The 19,583-nt window shown below is 44.8% G+C and overlaps 1 protein-coding gene across 1 annotated transcript in view; it reads left to right on the top strand.

Annotated features, from left to right (window-relative positions):
• The window catches only part of LOC144824202 (dynein axonemal heavy chain 11-like), a 3,356,387-nt gene that overhangs the window by 50,277 nt on the left and 3,286,527 nt on the right, over window positions 1-19,583 (top strand). The window contains exons 5-6 of the mRNA XM_078683354.1: window positions 8,913-8,971; window positions 10,396-11,482. Coding sequence (XP_078539480.1) covers window positions 8,913-8,971; window positions 10,396-11,482 — 1,146 coding nt within the window. The remainder of the gene's footprint in view (window positions 1-8,912; window positions 8,972-10,395; window positions 11,483-19,583) is intronic.

Genomic DNA, 19,583 nt, shown 5'->3' on the forward strand with positions numbered 1-19,583 from the left:
TATATGTCTTACTTTATCTACTATGACACTATTGAATACCCTAATGTAAACATCTATTTTAAAATCTATATTTTTTAGTTATTTCCACATGCAAATAAACACCCATCAATCCTTTCAAAATGTTTGCCTTAATCAAACATTGTATGTACCCAAGCATGTAAGTGCTTCTAATTACTGTCCCATTCAATCGAAATTTCTTCCCATATATCTCAATACTTTCTCGCAAAAACATTGAATGTGTTATGTAATCAGAAATTGACATTTTATCACTCTCGTATCATCACCCTTGTAGTTCTTTACACATATATAGACTTACTTATGATATTTTACACTTTCTGATCCACCCCATATTTTGTCCTCATAATGCCCTAGTGTTTACTGAGAGCAACATACATATTTTTGGTTTCTCTGCACTGAAAACAGGCAAATTTCGTTGTGAGACTCTGGTGAAAATATGTAAGAAGCGGCACAGAAATAATGATTATCCTATGATTTACTCCCAAAATTTTACCCTCATTGTTTCCCCACACGTACCATTATTGTTACTGCACCACAAGTTTATACCTGGGGGGAGATATGTTTTTTTGAGTTACAGATTCTCATATCTGCCACTGTTGGTACTTATTGGCCCTTGGTAGAATGCCTCAAGGGATTCCAGTTGTTGAAGATTTTGAAACTGTGGACATGCCACTGTTGGGCATATTATATGTACTTGTCCCAACATTGTGGTAGGCATGAAGGCTCTTTTAAAAATATTATTAATTCAGTTTTGCTCACACATGTTAAGATATTCTTTCGTTGTTCTATGGTGGTCATGACAAGTTCTCGGGAATAGGACAGTGGCATTTTGTTATGGAGAATAAGTGTGACATGTAATTTGATTTCAATTTGTTCTTAGCAGTGCTTATTTGTTTTAATTATCTGGGTGCTATTTCTCAGTATTCAATCTGAAATGATAAATGGATTTATATTTTGCTTTAAAGGCCTGTCTTTGATTGCACCTCCTTGAACAACCCATGTTTACTCATAAATTTAAACAAGCTATACATATTTTAAGAGTATGATTTATCAGTTGCATTTGTTTTTTAAGGGAAACAACCATTATATCGCAACTTTTACAACGCACTACCATTACAACGAAACTTTTACAACGCAAAAACCATTACAACGCAGGTATTTACAACGCAGGTATTTACAACGCAGGTGCTATTACAACGCATACCATTACAACGTAAGTATTGGTAAGTATATAATTATATTTAAATTATTAAATGTTTTTTTTTATGGGGTATTTTTGGGTTAAGGGTCAGTTTGGGGTTTTTTGGATAAAGGGGTATTTTTAGGGTTCGGGTCAGTTATGGGTTTTTGGATAAAGGGGTATTTTTAGGGTTCAGGGTCAGTTTTCAGTTTTTGGTTAAAGGGGTATTTTTAGGGTTCAGGGTCAGTTTTCAGTTTTTGGGTAAAGGGGTATTTTTAGGGTTCAGGGTCACTTTTCAGTTTTTGGGTAAAGGGGCATTTTTAGGGTTCAGGGTCAGTTTTCAGTTTTTGGGTAAAGGGGTATTTTTAGGGTTCAGGGTCAGTTTTCAGTTTTTGGGTAAAGGGGTATTTTTAGGGTTCAGGGTCAGTTTTCAGTTTTTGGGTAAAGGGGTATTTTTAGGGTTCAGGGTCAGTTTTCAGTTTTTGGGTAAAGGGGTATTTTTAGGGTTCAGGGTCAGTTTTCAGTTTTTGGGTAAAAGGGTATTTTTAGGGTTCAGGGTCAGTTTTGGGTTTTTGGGTAAAGGGGTACTTTTAGGGTTCAGGGTCAGTTTTGAGTTTTTGGGTAAAGGGGTATTTTTAGGGTTCAGGGTCAGTTTTGGGTAAAGGGGTATTTTTAGGGTTCAGGGTCAGTTTTCAGTTTTTGGGTAAAGGGGTATTTTTAGGGTTCAGGGTCAGTTTTGGGTTTTTGGGTAAAGGGACATTTTTAGGGTTCTGGGTCAGTTATGGGTTTTTGGGTAAAAGGGTACAGGGTAAAAATAAGGTAAAATTAAATTTATATTAAATTAATTAAATTAAATTAAATTAATTAAATTAGAATTATTTACATTTGTAATTTAAATTATATACTTACCTATACTTACGTTGTAATGGCATGCGTTGTAATAGCCCCTGCGTTGTAAATACCTGCGTTGTAATGCCATGCGTTGTAATGGCACCTGCGATGTAAAAGTTGCGTTGTGATGGCATGCGTTGTAAATGCATGCGTTATAACGTCATACATCCGTTTTTTAACTGGTATGATAAAGTTATTTTCTTCTTCCTCTTTACCTACAACATGCCATGATAAACCATGCTGCAAGACAAACAATGTATTTATATTTCCATTATCTCCCACCTAGTCATACATTTTGGATCAGGTATTTTCTTGAAAAGTGCAGGTGACCCTGAGTTTGCTGCCTGTACATTTGTACCTTACTCTTGCCCCCAGATGCATCAAGCACCCACTCTGCGAATTCTAAATAGCGAAAAATACCGAATCGCTAACTAGAATTCGCAGAATGGGATGCATCATCAAAATCTCTAATCAAGTGCGAATCGCAATCGCCGTATGCGAATTTCCCAAAATCGCTTTGAAATCGCAGAATCGGCTGTTTCCCAACCCCAAATTGCGATTTCGCAAATACCGAAATTGCAAATAGCGATCTCGCAGATGCGAGATCGCAAAAACGGGAAGTCACATTTTGAGCACAATGATGACATCACAACCAGGAAGTAGGCAGCTCCATGACTCATTTGGAACACAGAGCTGGATAGAGGAGGAGACACAGAACTGAGCTCCAGGAGACACACCCTGCAGTCCCAAGACAGGACACACATTGAAACCACAATGTCCCAGGATGCAGCAGGATCCAGTGAAACTGGCAGGAAGAGGAAAATCAAGTTCTCCGAACAAGAGCTGGAGTACTTGATCGAGGGAGTCAGCAGGGACCATGACAAGCTTTTTGGAAAGCTTTCCAGGAAGGTGCCTGAGGCTCACAAAAGGCGCATCTGGCTGCGCATCAGGGCAAAGGTCAACGCCGTAGGAGTGACACATCGGTCAATCGATGACCTCAAGAAGAGATGGTACGACCTCAGAGGCCGTGCCAAGGAGCGCATTGCGGAGAGGCTGGGGGAGAGACTGGCCACGGGAGAAGGAGACTCCACAGTTCCCGCAAACACACCACTGGAGGACTTGGTTGAGGACACCATCAACCTTGCAGCCTGCGTGGGGGACACTCAGCTGGACACCTCCCAAGCCACACACCAATCACAAGGTAAGAGCCATGCAACTGCGACCCCGTCCCCTAACAGTGCCCATGCCCCCCCGAGCTAGCTATTTGGTAACCCCAGTAATGCAGTCCCTGCCCATCAGAAATGCCCAATTGCATTGTTGGACCTGTAGTGTGACAATGTGCCCTGATAGCCAACACACAGCCAGAACAGTCAAGTGAAACATACCCCTAAAGCCAGTCAGGGGGGGTGCAAGCCTGCATGCATGTTGCTACATCCCAGGTGCCAGAATCATATCATTAATCATGCACTCATTCACATCACAGGTGCTGCAGATGCTGAGACCTCAGATAGCAAGGCACTTCATATCGTGGAGACTCCAGATGAGACGGAGGGAGAGAGCCATACAGCCGCAGCTCCTGAACCGTCACATGCACCTGCACCTGCACCAGTACCAGCACCTTCCCAAACGCACAGGGCTACCCCTGCAGCCATAGGAGGAGTTCAACCACCCCAGGCATCACGCATGGCAGTGGATCAGACCCCACCACCACCCAGGAGGCAGACACGCCGCACAGCCACTGTGCGGTCCCAGGCATGCGGCCGGTTGAGGCAGCAGCGCACTGTGGCTACACGACCAGACAGGGAGCAACAGGCCCGAAATCTAGGGCTAGGAATTGAAGCCCGGATGCTGGCTGTGCACCGCAGGCAGGCACAGCACATGGCAGCCATGCAGCTGCAGCTGTACAAAACTGCACGCAATATCAACCAGCTAACAGAAAGTGTGTAGGAGCTAACGGCTGCAATGAAAGAAAACAACAAACTGATGGTGGCGCAGCAGGACATCACCCGCCGATGCCACTGCCAGCTGCTGACCCGGCTATCTGCCTATACACGGTAGAACCACCTGATTGAGAACGCCACATCACAATTATCGTGCAGGCAAGGGCCCTCGAGCAGGTTACCACCGCAGTTGAGAATCAACAGGTGTGCGGCCATGGCCATGCAAAGGGGGGGGTGATGATGCCAGTGAGGGCACATCAAGCCTGAGCAGCCTGTCTCTGCTGGTGCTATCAGAAAGGTGCCGCAGTTCCAGGCCCAGTGCTGCATCACGGCCGGACACTCCCAACGTGGAGTTGAAGAGGCGACAGGGTGCGTCCAGTAGGAGGCGCCAGTGACTGACAGAACATTACCAGCAGTGCAATGGTGATGTAGCCACGCACTCCTGCTCTGGATACAAGAGCCTGTATGACGCAATACAGTTGTAATATTTTTTGATAATTTAAAGCACATCTAGAGCTTGTTGAAGATAAAAATAAGAATTTATTTTGAACACAAATCTTCCTCGTGTCATTAATTCATGAGTGTAGTGTTGCGTGAGGGGTATGGGTGCACTAGAAGTAGTTCAGTGTGATGATGTTACGGCGCCTGTGTCCTTCAGCAGGATTCTCCACGCGTGCATGATGCACATGTGCAGGTGGCAGGTTGTCCCCCTCCGACTCACTATCAGACACCTCCACAGGTATCCTCCGCTTGGTGGCAATATTGTGGAGTATGGCACACACGGCCACGATGCGGCAGCAGACCTCAGGCTGGTATTTGAGGGCTCCGCCAGTTTTGTGAAGGATGCGGAATCGACTCTTTAACATGCCAAATGTCCGCTCAATTACATTTCTTGTGTGTATGTGCGCAGCATTGTAACACTGTTCCTGTGGTGTAGCAGGGTTGAGGTATGGGGTGAGGAGGTATTCAAGGAGGCCGTAGGCGCTGTCACCTGAAGGATAGGAGCAGAGGGTCAGTGCCTGTTATGCGCAGCTACATGGTCTTGACATACTGTATGTGGGCATGTGTACTTACCTAGAAGATGTCCTTTGCCAAAGTCACCCCTGGCCAAGCGGGTGTGTATGCCGCTGTGCCAGAAGATAAACGAATCATGCGTGCTCCCTGGGTATTGTGCCACATTGTCTGTAATGATGGTCTTCGCATTGCAGACCATCTGGATGGTGAGGGAGTGGTATGATTTGCGCTTCCGGTACATGTATTCGGTCTCAGCGGGTGGACAGATGTGAATGTGGGTGCAGCCAATTACATGGGGGAAATGGGCGGTGTGATAGAAGTCCAGTTTAGTTTGTGTTAAGTCCTGTTGGGTTGTTGGGAAGGTGACGTAGTGATGGATCCGGCTCAGCATGGCGTCCAGGAAACTCTGTAGGCAGTGTGACAGGGTACTCTGTGATATACCCCCTGCATATGCAACTATCCCCTGGAAGCTTCTGGGGGCCAGGAGGTGCTGGCAGCACAGGACCTGGACATGGGTGGGCACGGCATTGGTCCTCAGTGTTGGGTGCTGCATCAGGGGGTCAAGGTCTCTGATGAGCTTCTTTATCATAGCCCCATTGAGCCTGTATTTGGAGTAGATCTCCTCTTCAGTCTGGCCCAGGAGTGTAATCCGCAGCCGGAAGATATGCTCCTGGATCCTGCGTCGGTTCTGGGCTGCAGCTTGGAGCCTCAGCCACCTTGCCACGATGTAGAGACCTGGCATTGTGACTTTCCTCATGCTCCTACTGAGTCTCCTTAAGTGTGTTTGGTTTACTCTACACCTGTTTCTTGTTTGCAATTATTATTATTTTTTTTCGCAATTGGACTTCATGGTTACTACCTGGTTTTGCTTCTCCTTAAATTGTGACTCGTTTGTTGCGAATTTGGGTATTTTCGCAAATTGCGATTTATGATGAATTTGATTTGTGATTTGATTTGCGAATTCGCAATATAATTGCGAGTTCGCAATATTTTTTCGCAGAAATTGTGGATAATCGCTGTTAAGGAATCGCAATGTGGGTTGACAAATGAATTTGCGATTGTTTGTTTTGCGAATTCGCTATTTGCTGCTTTTGTAGTTGATGAATTGCGGGAGCAGAAATTGCAATCACAAACGCTGTTTCGCAGCTATTGCGATCGCTATTTCGCTTGATGAATCTATGCCTTGATCTTTAATCAATTGCTCTTTATTTTTTTATTTGCTTGTTTGCAAATGTGTTTCAGTACAATAAAGGTAAGCAGTTCAAATTCCCTGAGCAGCAGTTGTATTGTTAATGAACTTCCCGATGCATTTCGAGCTTGTAACATTCTTTCTTAGAGCGATAATGGTGGAGCAATATCCGATAAAAAAGCAATACTGTAATTCTATGTCATCTACCATCATACACTCATTTTAATAGTATAACAAACAGTTCATGACAATAAAATGAATGGTTGGGCCAAGAACAGTAACAACGTTCATATTATCGCATAGTTGCACAAATCATTCATTAGATTTGCATTAGATCTACCTTAAGTTAGTTTTTCATCTTTTATGTAAAATAACTCATGTGTTCACAAAAGTCACTGTATGACCTTTCCTTAGAAACTTGAATACTAGCACCATGGCGCTTGAAATTTCTTATTGGTTCAAAGAAACAGAGTGAGTCTGCACTTAACTACCCCATGATTCTTGGCTGTTTTACTTTAAATCGGTAATATGATTATGCATACATTTGGGGCCCGATTCACAAAAGTAAACTTAGACATTTGGATTGAACTTAAACCAAACGTCTAAGTTTACGACTTTGGTAATTCACAAAGGGCATTTACGATTACTATCTTTATGTAGTACTCAGTTTGGATATCCATCACAAGAATGGACGTTAAGATATTACTTGTAAATGCCCTTTGTGAATTCCCAAAGTCATAAACTTAGATGTTTGGTCTAAGTTTAAACCAAACGTCTTAACTTAACTTTCTGAATCGGGCCCCTGGTTCTACTTCTGCCATGGATTTGCTAACAGTTACTTCGGAAGGGAATTGGCTCCCCATTTAATTCACTTTCTAAATTATGAGAGTTTACTTCTTCAATATGCTATGGTGTGTGTAACAATTGAGTTTCAGTGCAAGTGAGCACAACAACATGGATGCAACACATAGGATTCACATTTGCCTGCTCTCTGGTTCTCTGTCATTTTTCACATGTCTCAACACTGTCCTCATGCATCCTGTCGCTGTTGTTGGTGGCTTTTCCTGTTTTGATTATTCTTTTATAGGGCTTCTTGTTCAGTGTACTGGAAGGGGTCATAGCTCTGAGGTTTTTTTTAATATCCAGCCACCACCTTGGTGTGGGTTCAAACCGCATATGCTCTGATATTGCATATGCTCAGTATCTAATATATCCTGCTCAATCTGTCAAAAGTAAATGTTGTCTTATAACATATGAAGCCATTTGTGGCATTAAAGATTTACAGGAAGGAATTGTTCGTCTAAAATTACAGCCATCAACCTTCAGTGGGTACACACTGTATACTCTCTGAGGTTTTCTTTGTTCAGTATCTCATGTTTGTAATAGAAAAGAGCTTTCTTGCTTTGTTGAGCAATGGTGGTGCATGAGTACATATCGTTAAGTACAAAGCCTATCATGGAGTGAAGCAACATTAATAGAGAACCAATTGGAAAGCTTCATGGCTCACTGTATCATGATATATAGCACCCATATAACTCTTCCCACATTTGGATATTGAATTGGATGCATGCTAGTAAATTGTTTTGAGACTGTGAATAAAACTTTGTATCCAGGTTAACCTATAAATTATTGCTACTGAATGTGAGAAATAAAGTATTAGGGCCCGATTATGAGTTTGGTAGTCCATAGGACCACCAAACCCGCAGTGGAGGTGCGGTGGTGGTCAGAGACCGTCGCACCAGCAGTCCGATCGCTGTATTACAACTACGGCTGTCGGACCACCATAGGACCACCGCAACCTCCAGGGATCAGTGATCCCTGTTGGCAAGCACGGTGGTCTGAGGCAGCAATATGCTTGGCGGTGTTTCCTGACCCCCTCACATTTCATGGCAGTGAGCCCACCATGAAAAGTGTGGCAGTGAGGAGACAAAGGGGGCCCTATAGGGCCCCCTGTTGCCTCAGGGCCATGGGATGCATGCAAGAGGGCACATGGTGAGCCCACCTGTCTGGAAGAACCCCTTTTTCCTGCTTGGCATGGACTGCACTGGAAAGGGCTTTGGCGCTCCCATTTTGGTGTCTTTTTAATAGTCACCACCGTGGGAATGCCAAATGACCACCTGCAAGACCACAAGATAACTCGTAGTCTGGCGAACGTCCGTCAGTGTGGTTTGGCGTCGTAGGAGTGGGATGGTGGCGTGGCGGCTTGCTTCCACACCGCCAAACTCATAATCAGGCACTTAGACTTCACTTATTGCGTGTTATGGCCATGTTGCTGCCTTTATTGGTTACCAGCAACTCACTTGTATAAGACCAATGCAACTAGTGACGAGTACATCCTCTTTTTGGCATGAGATAGATAGATGATTAATTTAATTTAATTCTTGTAATGTACACTGATACCGAAGATGTCCTGGCGCTAAAAAACAAACGAGAATCAATGAGAAACTTTAAGAAAATGTAGGCTTAGAGAATACAAGAGATGCAGAATTTGTCTTGGAGCTAAATGGAGTTGATTTCACAACTGGGATACCCATTCAGGTATTTTGTCCATCCCAATTGCTTGAAAGGTCAGTTGCCCTTTAGGATATATAGGACGCTCAAGCTTGTAAGCTTACTTTATGTTAGCCAAAAGAATGCTTTAGTAATAAGACATACATATTTACACTTCTTTGCTCCATAGGGAAACAGTGAAAGTTTCTGTGAGCTTTGGGAACATGGTCAACATTTTTAATGCAGCAAGTCAGATAAACTGCTGCATTTAGAACCAACTGACATATTTTAGGAGAGGCCTAGTAAGAGGACACTACAAAAGTCACACTTAGATAAACACAGTTAGAGACGATGCTGGAAGGCACAGCCAAGACCTGGGACGAGCTTCCGCTCAACATCAGACGCGCCCCCTCCCTGAACATCTTCAGAAAGACGCTCAAGACTTGGCTTTTCGAGTAAACACAGCTGTTATTCCCCCCCAACACCTTGAGACCCTCGCGGGTGAGTAGCGCGCTTACAATTCTCCTGATTGATTGAAGGTATTTTATCAGGGAGATATGGTAGGATTTGGAATAATATATGAAGATGGATAGCTTGCACTGCTAATTGATTTAATGTGTTAATACAGTGATAGATCTGTTTAAAGTGCTTCCTAGTGATTTAGCTTTCATTTGTTTACGTGATGGGGCACCCGTAGTAGTGGGCCAGTAAACTTCTTCCCAGTAATCATTATTTTTTCCTCATACAAAAAAATCTGTTTTATTGGCATTTCGCTTTAGGAAGTTGTGTGCCAATCGGTTGTTTACCAAGGGGCCGAATGGAAGATGGCGGCCGCGAGGAGCGGCTGAGCGGCAGCTTCAGCAGTGAGCACACAGTATGAGGAAACCTCGATACTCCGGCTTTTTCCTCCCCGCACCCGGTATCCCAATGAAGACGCCATGAATGTATTACTTACTTAGGGTGTCCAGCGGAGGAGACGGCTGCTTGGAAGTGATGCCCGGAGGCAAGCATTTAATGGCACAGTGGTACAGCGGCTCTGCGGCTTAACCTCCTGGATGTTGTTCCCGTTCGATCCCCGTCGCAAGCTGCTCCCCTCTGGTCTGCGAAGGCTGTTTGCTTCACTCCTGCTGAGGATCGGGCTGTCTGGGCGGCCGGGCAGAGCTCGCGGAGTTAGGGGGCGGAGCTCCATAGGATCGGCGAGAGCTGGCGAGCGGAGCGGAGGCGTAGGCGGAGGCGGCGGTTGCAGTTCTGATAGACCGGAGCTAGGAGGCTGGAAGACCCGCGTCCACAGGGGGCCGATCAGAGTGAGTCAGCAGGCTTCTCAGCGTTTAGTTCTTGCACCACCAATGGCTCCCAAACTGAACACCGGAGGTAAGCCACTCTCAAGAAAGAAAGGCTTGATTGACGCTGTTGGTGTGGTAGGCAATGTCGCTGACAATGCTACGTGCACTGTATCCCTAATGAATGCTGGGTCTGAGGGGGTGACACTGGAAGCGGATTCTGGACGGGCGAAGCTGCAGCAACCGTCTTCAGGGCAGAATACTCCCAAGGAGTCGCGTCCCCCTTCAGCCAGAACCCGACAAGCCACAGCCACCGCGACAATCAGCGTGGTAGACATGTTGAACCGCAATGAGAGAAAAAAAAGCTGAAAGAAATGGAACCAGTCATTGCAGTGGCCCCGGCGGCACTTCTGGCGGCATTACCAGAGGCAACATTACAGGCTACCACTGAAGCTGAAGGGCCTGAACCGGCATCAAATCCTGAGTCTGAACCTGCACTTCAACCAGCCTCACAGCTTCAACAGTCTCAACCCCAAATACAGCTCCATCAGTTATGTCAGGAGGCTGAAGACACGGGCGCTGTTTTGTGCGGGGGGCAGGATCCGGATCCTGTGCCGCAACCGGGGCCACAAGCAGATATTTCTATGGGGGTTGATGTGCTGGCTGGTAACGAGGATGGTGTGAGTACTACCCCAATAATATCTAAGGTTGCTACAGCCCCATCAACTGAAGGGATGTCAGAGCTTAACTCTATCCCCCTATTAACCATCAACACAGACGCTCAAGGAGTTTTAACAAGTGGTGTTGTATCGAAAGAGACCTTCATGTCTACCATGACCCCGGATGAGCCTGGTGGTTCAACGACAAATGTAAACGCAAACGCGAATACTAACTATTCCGGGCTCATACAGGGCAAAAGGGAAAAGGAGAAGACCCCCAGTGAATGTTTCTTCTCAGTGACAGAGGAGGCCAACTGGTCAGAGGATGAAGAGCTCCATAGCTCTGATATTGACTGCAGCAATCCGGAAACCGAGAGCGACAGTGAAGCAGGGGTGCCGCCAACTACTATCAAAAATATGCCTACTCAAAGGGGTCAACCAGAACTAACGTGGGATCACTCTCCAACAACAGCCCTACAAGGGAATGCAAATGCGGGCACAGATCACGCACAGCATAATGATACAACACAACTGTCAATGATGTCAATGATGACAATGATGGAGTCAATCCACCAAGGAATTACCGCACATAGAGAAGAGACCCGATCAGACAGCCTTAAGTCCCAAGCGGCGATGAGGAAGATGAAAGCGGTGGTTAGGAAGCTTTCGAAAGCCTGCGAGAATGTTGGAGACAGGGTCTCAAACATAGAAGAAAGGATAGTTGCCACCGAAGCAGAGGCTGCTGCGGCCACGAACAAAATAGAATCTCTTGGTGCGCAAGCAATTGACATTCAGTGGAAGCTGGAGGACCTGGAAAACAGGCAAAGAAGGAACAATCTAAGGGTCCTTGGTATCCCTGAAGGGGCTGAAGGTCAGGATGTTAAAACATTTATAGTCAAAATGTTTGAGAAAGCTTTCCCAGATATCGCTGGCTGGAATTGGACCGTCTAAATCCAGAGGGCGCATAGGACTCCGTTCAAACTGAGACCAAATGCCAGAGAAGGCGATAAGCCCAGAGCCATCCTAATCTATATAGGCAATTTTCTTCTCCGCCAGTCCATCGCAGAGAAAGCGAGGCCAGATGCCAAAAGAACCTTTGAGGGAGGCTCCTTTTTCGTAAGGCCGGACTTCTATCACTCCACCGTTGAACAGCGCTGGAGACTAAGACAGTTAATTAAGCCCTTTCAGGACAAAAGAGTGCAGGTCTATCTTATCAATCCTGCCCAACTAAAAATAATTCACTTAGGCAAAACCATGTACTTTTCATCGGAAGTCAAAGCTCAGGAGTTTTTGGACTCAGTATAATATCATACTTAACCTATATAGCCTAACTGAGGGTAAGGCTTGATCATTAGGTCCGACTCAAGTCTTAAGCCTAAAGCATAAATTTAAGTTTTGTTTAAGTTTAAGTTTCTTAGAATTAAGGGTGTCACTATTGGTGGTTTATTGTCATATACGAGATCGAGGGCGTGGTCTAACAGGTAGTTTATGTTTTGCTCACTGCTGGGATGCACCCATCACACGCACAGACTAGTCTGCGCGCCCCACTCGGGAGTGGGTTGGGGTCAGGGGGGTCGAGGGGTGGGAGGGTTCGGAGTGAGGGGAGGGGGCGGTGTAAAGGGGAAGAAAAAAGAGAAAAGAAAGTTCATGCAATAAATGTCTTTAATAACATGAGTGAGATGTTCAAAGCGGTTGTGAATATCGATGTAAAACTTAGGCCAAAATTCGATTGCGATTGGTTAGTAGGCTGGCTTTGTTCTCTACAGGGATATGTCTAGGATTAGGGTTGTTAGCATTAATATAGGTGGTCTGAATAACTGGAAAAAGAGGCAAAAACTAGAGGAATATGTAAAATTAATACGGGCCGATATTGTATGTTTACAAGAGACTCACTTACCCTGGAAAAGGAAACACTGGCTAATTCTAAGTGGGTATGAAATTCTGTCCTGCTCCTCACAGACCTCAACAGTAAAGGGGGTAGCAATTATAGGCCGGAAAGGCCTGGGAGGAGCTAAAAAATCAAAGGCTGATGTACTAGGCAGATGGGCAGTTTGTGAATTGAAGCTAGGTATAACTCTGTGCTCAGTCTACGGATCTAATCTGGATGACCCGGGGGTGATGGATAACATCGAGATGGAACTCACTAACTGGCCATCACCTATAGTAATGTGCGGCGATTTTAATATCTCCGCTGATTTTACAGGCGACACCCCATATATGGGCCGCAAGCCCCGGGTATTTAGGGCGGTATCCTCTCTAATTCAATCTTTTGGTCTGAGGGATGTCTGGGGGTGCCTAAAGAAAGACGAACCCGGGTTTACATACTTTTCACACCCATTCAATAAACATACAAAATTGGATTATTTTTTAATATCAGCAACCTGCCTCTGTGACGTAGAAATCTCAAAGCTCCCTAGGCTAATTTCGGATCACAATCCCCTTGTTCTAACCATGACAATTAATAAACAAAGGGAGAAAACCAGACCCTGGACTTTCGATAGAAAGCTTTTAGCGGATAGCAACTATATTGCATACATAAAGAACTGGTCCCAGTCTTTCTTTGATGCGAACAGGTATAGTGAATCCCGCGTCATGGTTTGGGATAGCTTCAAGGCTGGCCTGAGGGGCGAGACAATTAGCTTCTCTGGGCGGTCATGGAAAAAAGTTAAGGAAGACAGAGAACGTCTTTTGGCTAAATTGGCGGAGGCAGAGGAACAACATAGCCGAGATGTCTGCCATGGGATCCAGGGTACTCAGAGCTTAGAAAGATTAAATAGCATTAAGGCAGACATTCAATGACAACTGGCGAAAAAAGCTGCTGCAGAGTATCAGACTCGTAGGGCCGGAATGTATGAAACAGGGGAGAATGCAGGTAGGGCTCTAGCGCTACGGATAAGACAAATCTCATCAAAAAACACTATCACGGAAATCAAAGAGGCCGATCAGATCTATAATAAGCCAGCCGATATCCTGGAAGTTTTCAGGAGGTTTTATCAGGACCTTTATAAGGAAGAGACGGATATAGATGATCCGGGTATAAACTGGCAGGATACAGGCATTAAACTCACGTCTAGTGAGAGGGAATCTCTAGAGCAGAATATAACTATGGAGGAGTTCTCGCAGGCACTAAAGGATTTATCTGCAGGCAAGGCTGCAGGGCCTGACGCCATACCCCTGGAGGTTTATAAACATTTAAAGGAAGAAACGGCACCCCTTCTGTTAGATCTATTTAATGGGGTGATAAACACAGGGGTCATACCAGATTCTTGGACTAAAACCAACATAGTGGTCATCCACAAAAAGGGGAAACCCAAGGAAAGTCCTGGCTCTTATCGGCCCATATCGCTAATAAACAGCGATAACAAATTATATGCAAAAATAATGGCCGCACGGTTGGGGGGGATTATCGCGGGCCTCGCCTCCCCCTGGCAGCATGGCTTTGTCCCTGGTAGGGACACCACTGACCACATTAAAAGAGCCATAACCCTGTTCGACATTCATGCTGCGGGGGGGGGGGGGGGGGGGTCGCGATGATCCTCCTCGACGCTGAAAAAGCTTTCGATCGTGTCAGGTGGAGTTTTCTCTGGAAAGTGATGGCTGATAAAGGATTTGGTCCTAGATTCCTGCAGGCAATCAAGGCTATGTACTTTAATCCAACGGCTAATATCCAGCTTATGGGCGAATGCTCCAGGCAGATCAATATTACTAGAGGCACAAGACAAGGGTGCCCGTGCTCACCAATCCTATTTGCATTGTACATAGACCCCCTGATTCGGCTTATAGAGAACAATATCAATATAAAGCCAGTAGTGACTAATGGATTCGCTACCAAAATCCTCGCATATGCAGATGACATAGCTATAACCACCACTGATCCCGACACTGCTATGAGGGAAATTATTAGCATTACATCTGACTTTGGGAGGTTATCGGGATACCAACTCAATGTGGCAAAAACCCAGGTACTATGTTCAAGAAACATAGCCAAACTGGATGATAGATATGTGGACTCAGTAATATATCTAGGAATATCAATTAATGCGCAGCCAAAGGAAATCATCAAAGACAATTTTCTCCCATTACTGGAAAAGATAAAACAGGACCTAAAAAGAATTGATACCCTCCATCTATCTATCATAGGTAGGGCTAATGTTATTAAAATGACAATGTTCCCGAAAATCCTTTATAAACTCAGGTCTATTCCCTTCAAAGTAGACGACATTCTGATCAAGGAAATGGAGGCAATCTTCATGAATTTTGTATGGCAATACAGCAAGGTGAGGAGATCAATTAAATTCATGTCCTTACTCCAGGAAAAGGGCGGCCTAGGAATTCCTAATCTTAAATTCTACAGTTGGTCCTGTCTTCTCATAGAAATGGCTATACTTTTCTTTCCCGATGATATGATACATAGTCAGCGGGGTATTCCATCTATATATCAGCTGGCTCTAGGGACTGAAGCACATGGGTTACTGCTTAGGAAACATGATAAACGATTTTATAAGGCATCAGGCTATAAAATATTGGAAGATATATGGGGGATATGGTCGTCTGTACAGAAGAATCAGAGTATCCCAAAGTTTAATAAACATACTTTACTTTGGAAGTCAGGACTATTCCCGCACCTGAGCAGAGATGGTCCTTGGAGACATTGGGAAAGACAGGGAATCAACACACTAGGTCAAGTGATGATTAAGGATGTGCTCAGGCCCCTTGATCTTCTGAAGTCACGATTCTCACTTCAAGGCCCCCAAGAGTTCAAATATATGCAGCTGACTAACACAATCAAATCAATAAGACCCACCATAAACATATCAAAAGATTGTACATTATTAGATTATTTGAAGGGAGGGGGTCGCAGCATCAGGGTAATGTACGGTCTTTTCTTGGAAAAATTACCTGATGACTTGCTCAAGACAGAGGCCGCCTGGGCTGTTAAATTGAGAGATCCCGACATCGATTTGGATCGCGCCATCATTATGGATAAAAGGTTTTTGCGATCCTCAAATTTAAGGGCACAGCACTTTAAGACTCTCTTTAACCTATATTATACACCGGCAAAACTGTTTGAATGGGGTAAGAGTGCGAATAATTATTGTCCTAGATGTGGAAATGGGCCGGCTGATCTAATACATATGTTTTGCAGCTGCGAGAAATTAGGGCCAATCAAAAAGGAAATTGAACAGTTTTTAGAGGGGCTGCTAGCTGTCAAAATAGACCTATCCCCTACACTTTTAATAATCGGGTGTGACGTTAAATTAGGTTTAAGTATAGAGTCTGAGGCACTTGTTTTTATATCAACAGCTGTTTTTAGAATTTTAATCGCTGCTGCATGGAAGGATGTTGAGCCCCCAACTTTTCAAATGTGGCTGTGCAGGTTGCTTGGGATTCATAACATTGAATCGGAGTTGTATGCCCTAAAGGGAGTAAAATCCAGGGAAATGGGACTAAAGATCTGGTCGCCCGTGGCATTATGGAGGAGGGCAAAAAGTGGGGGGCCCACAGCTTAAACACCCTTGCTGATGATGCTGATATTCGTAACATATATACTGTATTCATGGCCTTTGTTTTAACACGTGTTTTACATCTGAGCTTTTATTATGCGTATTTATCATTCTGTATGCTATTTATACTTCTATGCTATTATATATTGTTATGTACAGAGCACATTATATTGTCATGAACTTTCAATAAAAATAATTTAATAAAAAAAAGGAAGTTGTGTGCCAATCAGCTCTGTACCTCCTACAAATAATCATGAATGTAGGCTTTGGATGCTGGTAGCCAGAACAGTCTACAGTCTTGTATAATCTGCACAAGACAATATCTTTAAGCTATGCATGTGTATCATTTTGATTGAGTGAAGATGCACACATTGAAAAACAGGGGGAACAGATGGATCCCTATGGTACTCCGAATGTTAGAGGTGTATCTTCATATAGTAAATTATCTAGTTTGGCCATTTGCATCATTTCATGTTGGAACGACGTGAACAATGCTAGGACCCTGCACCTATGTCTACCTCCGTGAGCCTATTTATCAGGATTTTATGATCCACAGTGTAAAATGTTACAAAGGGTAATAAAAATATCACTGCACTGATTAAGCTCAGTTCTTCTGTGGCAAGAAGCACTGCATGCTCCATGCCCCTTTTAGATCAAAAACCCAACTGCCAGGCATTTAGAATGCATTCCCTTTCAAGTTATCTGCAGTTGCTTAGTCTCGAATTTCTCCAGAGCTTTGTCCTTGCCAGGAATAACACGGTAATTAAAAGTGTCATCATAATCTAAGTTATGTTTCTTCAGAAGTGGGGAATTATGATTTTCTTCCACATGAAATGTACTATGCCCTAAGGTAACACTCACAGATATTACTCAGTTGCATAGGAGTGAGGTGCTGCCAGACTCAAATTGGGTAGGTATTCAGCGGAGTCCCTGGTTTTAATTCTTGTTATGTCCTTTCTCCTGAGTGTCTGTCAAGGAGATTGAAAATCAGCCAACAACCTAAGTTTTGTTACTGCGGAGTTACCTTCTTGAGCTGACTCAAGCCTACGTTAAGAAATGGTGATCTCTATGAGCATTGTTTGAGTTAAAGAATGCAAATGGGCTTAGTGAATGAGTCAAGTATTTCAAATTAGTGTTGCCTGCTCTTTATGATTTAACTTGACAGATAGTCGGATATAGCTTTAATGATTGCCAATTTGTAAACTTAAATTGTTCGTTCTGTAGGAAAAGATGAGCTACAAGATGTGGTTTACACCATTTGTATTCTGCCTATTGTTCAGTTTTAAACTGTTTTTTGAACCACGTATTTGTCTGGTGTGTACTACAAACTGACAGAGGTGAGCTAAGCCTGTCTCTCAAAAGTGTCCTATATATGTACGTCTCTTTGTCGTATAGATCAACAGTGATTTTAAACTATGTTTTTTTAAAATTTATTTTTTATTGGGTGTTTCTTTAATGCAGAGATAGGCTAAAGGGGCAACTGAGTGCAAACATTGTACTGATAACAGGGGCACTGGCAAGCATTTACATGAGAATATCAAAGTGGGATAAACATTTATGGAAGCAGGAAGGCAGCATTTAACAAAAGGTAGAGAAGTAGTGGATGTAAGGGAACAGAAATAGCTTACAGAGTAGAGGTGCAATATGGTATGTGGGAAGACTTGTTATGTAGTTTGTACATGATTGAAGCATCGGGGGAAGTGAAAGGATAATAGAGACGGATAAGGAGATGTGTGATGAAGAGGAAAAGTCTAAAAGAAAAGAGAGAGAAGGCACCATGTCCAATATTTGCCCATTTGTTCTGTATTAAAGGTGCAATGAAGAAAAGGCTAGCACTCTTCTTTCTTCTTAGCAGGATTTCTAGTATTAGTTGGAAAGTACTTTGTGTTATGTTATACTAGATTTATAAAGTGCACAGCTACTCAAAGTATCCCGGCGCTGCTACCAGGAAAACCCCCCACAGAACCAGCTAAAGAATCAGAAACGTCAGTAGAAAAGGGCCTCAAAACAGCAGCGTTTTTAATTTCTTCTTCATAGCTGCCGGGTCCGAGACCATCCTGAGGGCGAGAGGGAGTTCGTTCCAGGCTAAGCCAGCTTTGCGTGTGAAGGAACAGCCGCCCAGCCGGTGACGTTTTAACCGGGGGTTCTGTTTAAGGAGTTGGTCAGACGACCGCAGTTGCCTGGAAGGGGTATAAAAGGCAAAGCGCTTCTGGAGGTAGAGTGGGCCGAGCCCATACAGAGCCCGTTGGATAATGGACAGCATTTTGAATTTAAGACAAGACTCAACTGGGAGCCAGTGTAGGTGGCGGAGATGAAGCCGCACACTCTGTCTGGGAGAAAGTCCCAGTAGGAGTCTCGCTGCCGCGTTTTGGACTACCTGCAGCTTCCTGGTAAGATACCCTGAACATCCCACCAGGAGAGCATTAGCATTGTCGAGCCGGGAAAGGATGAGCGCCCGAACTACTGTTTATTTGGCGCCAACAGGCAGGAGAGGGAGAAATTTTCGCAGAGTTTTCAGGGTGCCAAAGCAATTCCCTGTGAGTTTCTTAACGTGAGTCGCGAAATTAAGGGTCTCCTCAAACCAGACCCCCAGATTTTTTGCAACTCCCTTGACTGACTGGGGGCGGCGGAAAGTCAGCAGGCCAGAGGGTGGCTCTAAAATCCGCAGGAAACAAGCCAAACAAGAGCACCTCCGATTTTTCTTCGTTGCACTTAAACTGTGCATTAGACAACCATCGAAACACCGACGAGAGACACCGCTGAGCAGTGCTGATCGAGTCCTCTCCCCTTTTCCAGGTGAACAGTGGCTGTGTGTCATCCGCATATGCCATCACCTTAGCCCCCAATGACTCCGCCAGATAAACCAGGGGAGTCACATAGATGTTGAACAAGAGGGGGCTAAGAGAGGAACCCTGCGGGACACCAGTGGAAAGAGGAGTCGGCGCCGAGGAGCACGGGGGCAACCGGACCTGTTGTGATATGTCCTTCAGAAAGGATCTGAGCCAACTCCTAGCAGTGCCAGCAATGCTGATGGCTGTGAGCCGTTCGAGAAGGAGAGAGTGGGGAACCGTGTGGAATGCCGCCGAGAGATCCAGCATCACCAGGGCTGCTCTCCCGCCGGCATCCAGACAGTCACGGATTGCTTCCACCACCTCCAACAATGCAAGCTCCGTGTTATAGGAGTCACGGAACCCGGATTGCGCCGGATGCAACAAACCCGCCGTCTCCACATAGTTGGTAAGCTGCGAGGTGACTGCCTTTTCGCAGACCTTAGCCAAGCTGGGCAGGAGAGAGATGGGTCGATAATTGGCGGGAAGCGCCGGATCGAGGGTAGGCTTCTTGAGCAGGGGGAGTAACAGCGCCTGCTTCCAAGAGAGCGGGACACACGCCTCACGAAGAGACTGGTTAATCAGGAGAT

The sequence above is a fragment of the Lissotriton helveticus genome, chromosome 3_1 (assembly GCF_964261635.1).
Source record: "Lissotriton helveticus chromosome 3_1, aLisHel1.1, whole genome shotgun sequence".
NCBI lineage: Eukaryota > Metazoa > Chordata > Amphibia > Caudata > Salamandridae > Lissotriton > Lissotriton helveticus.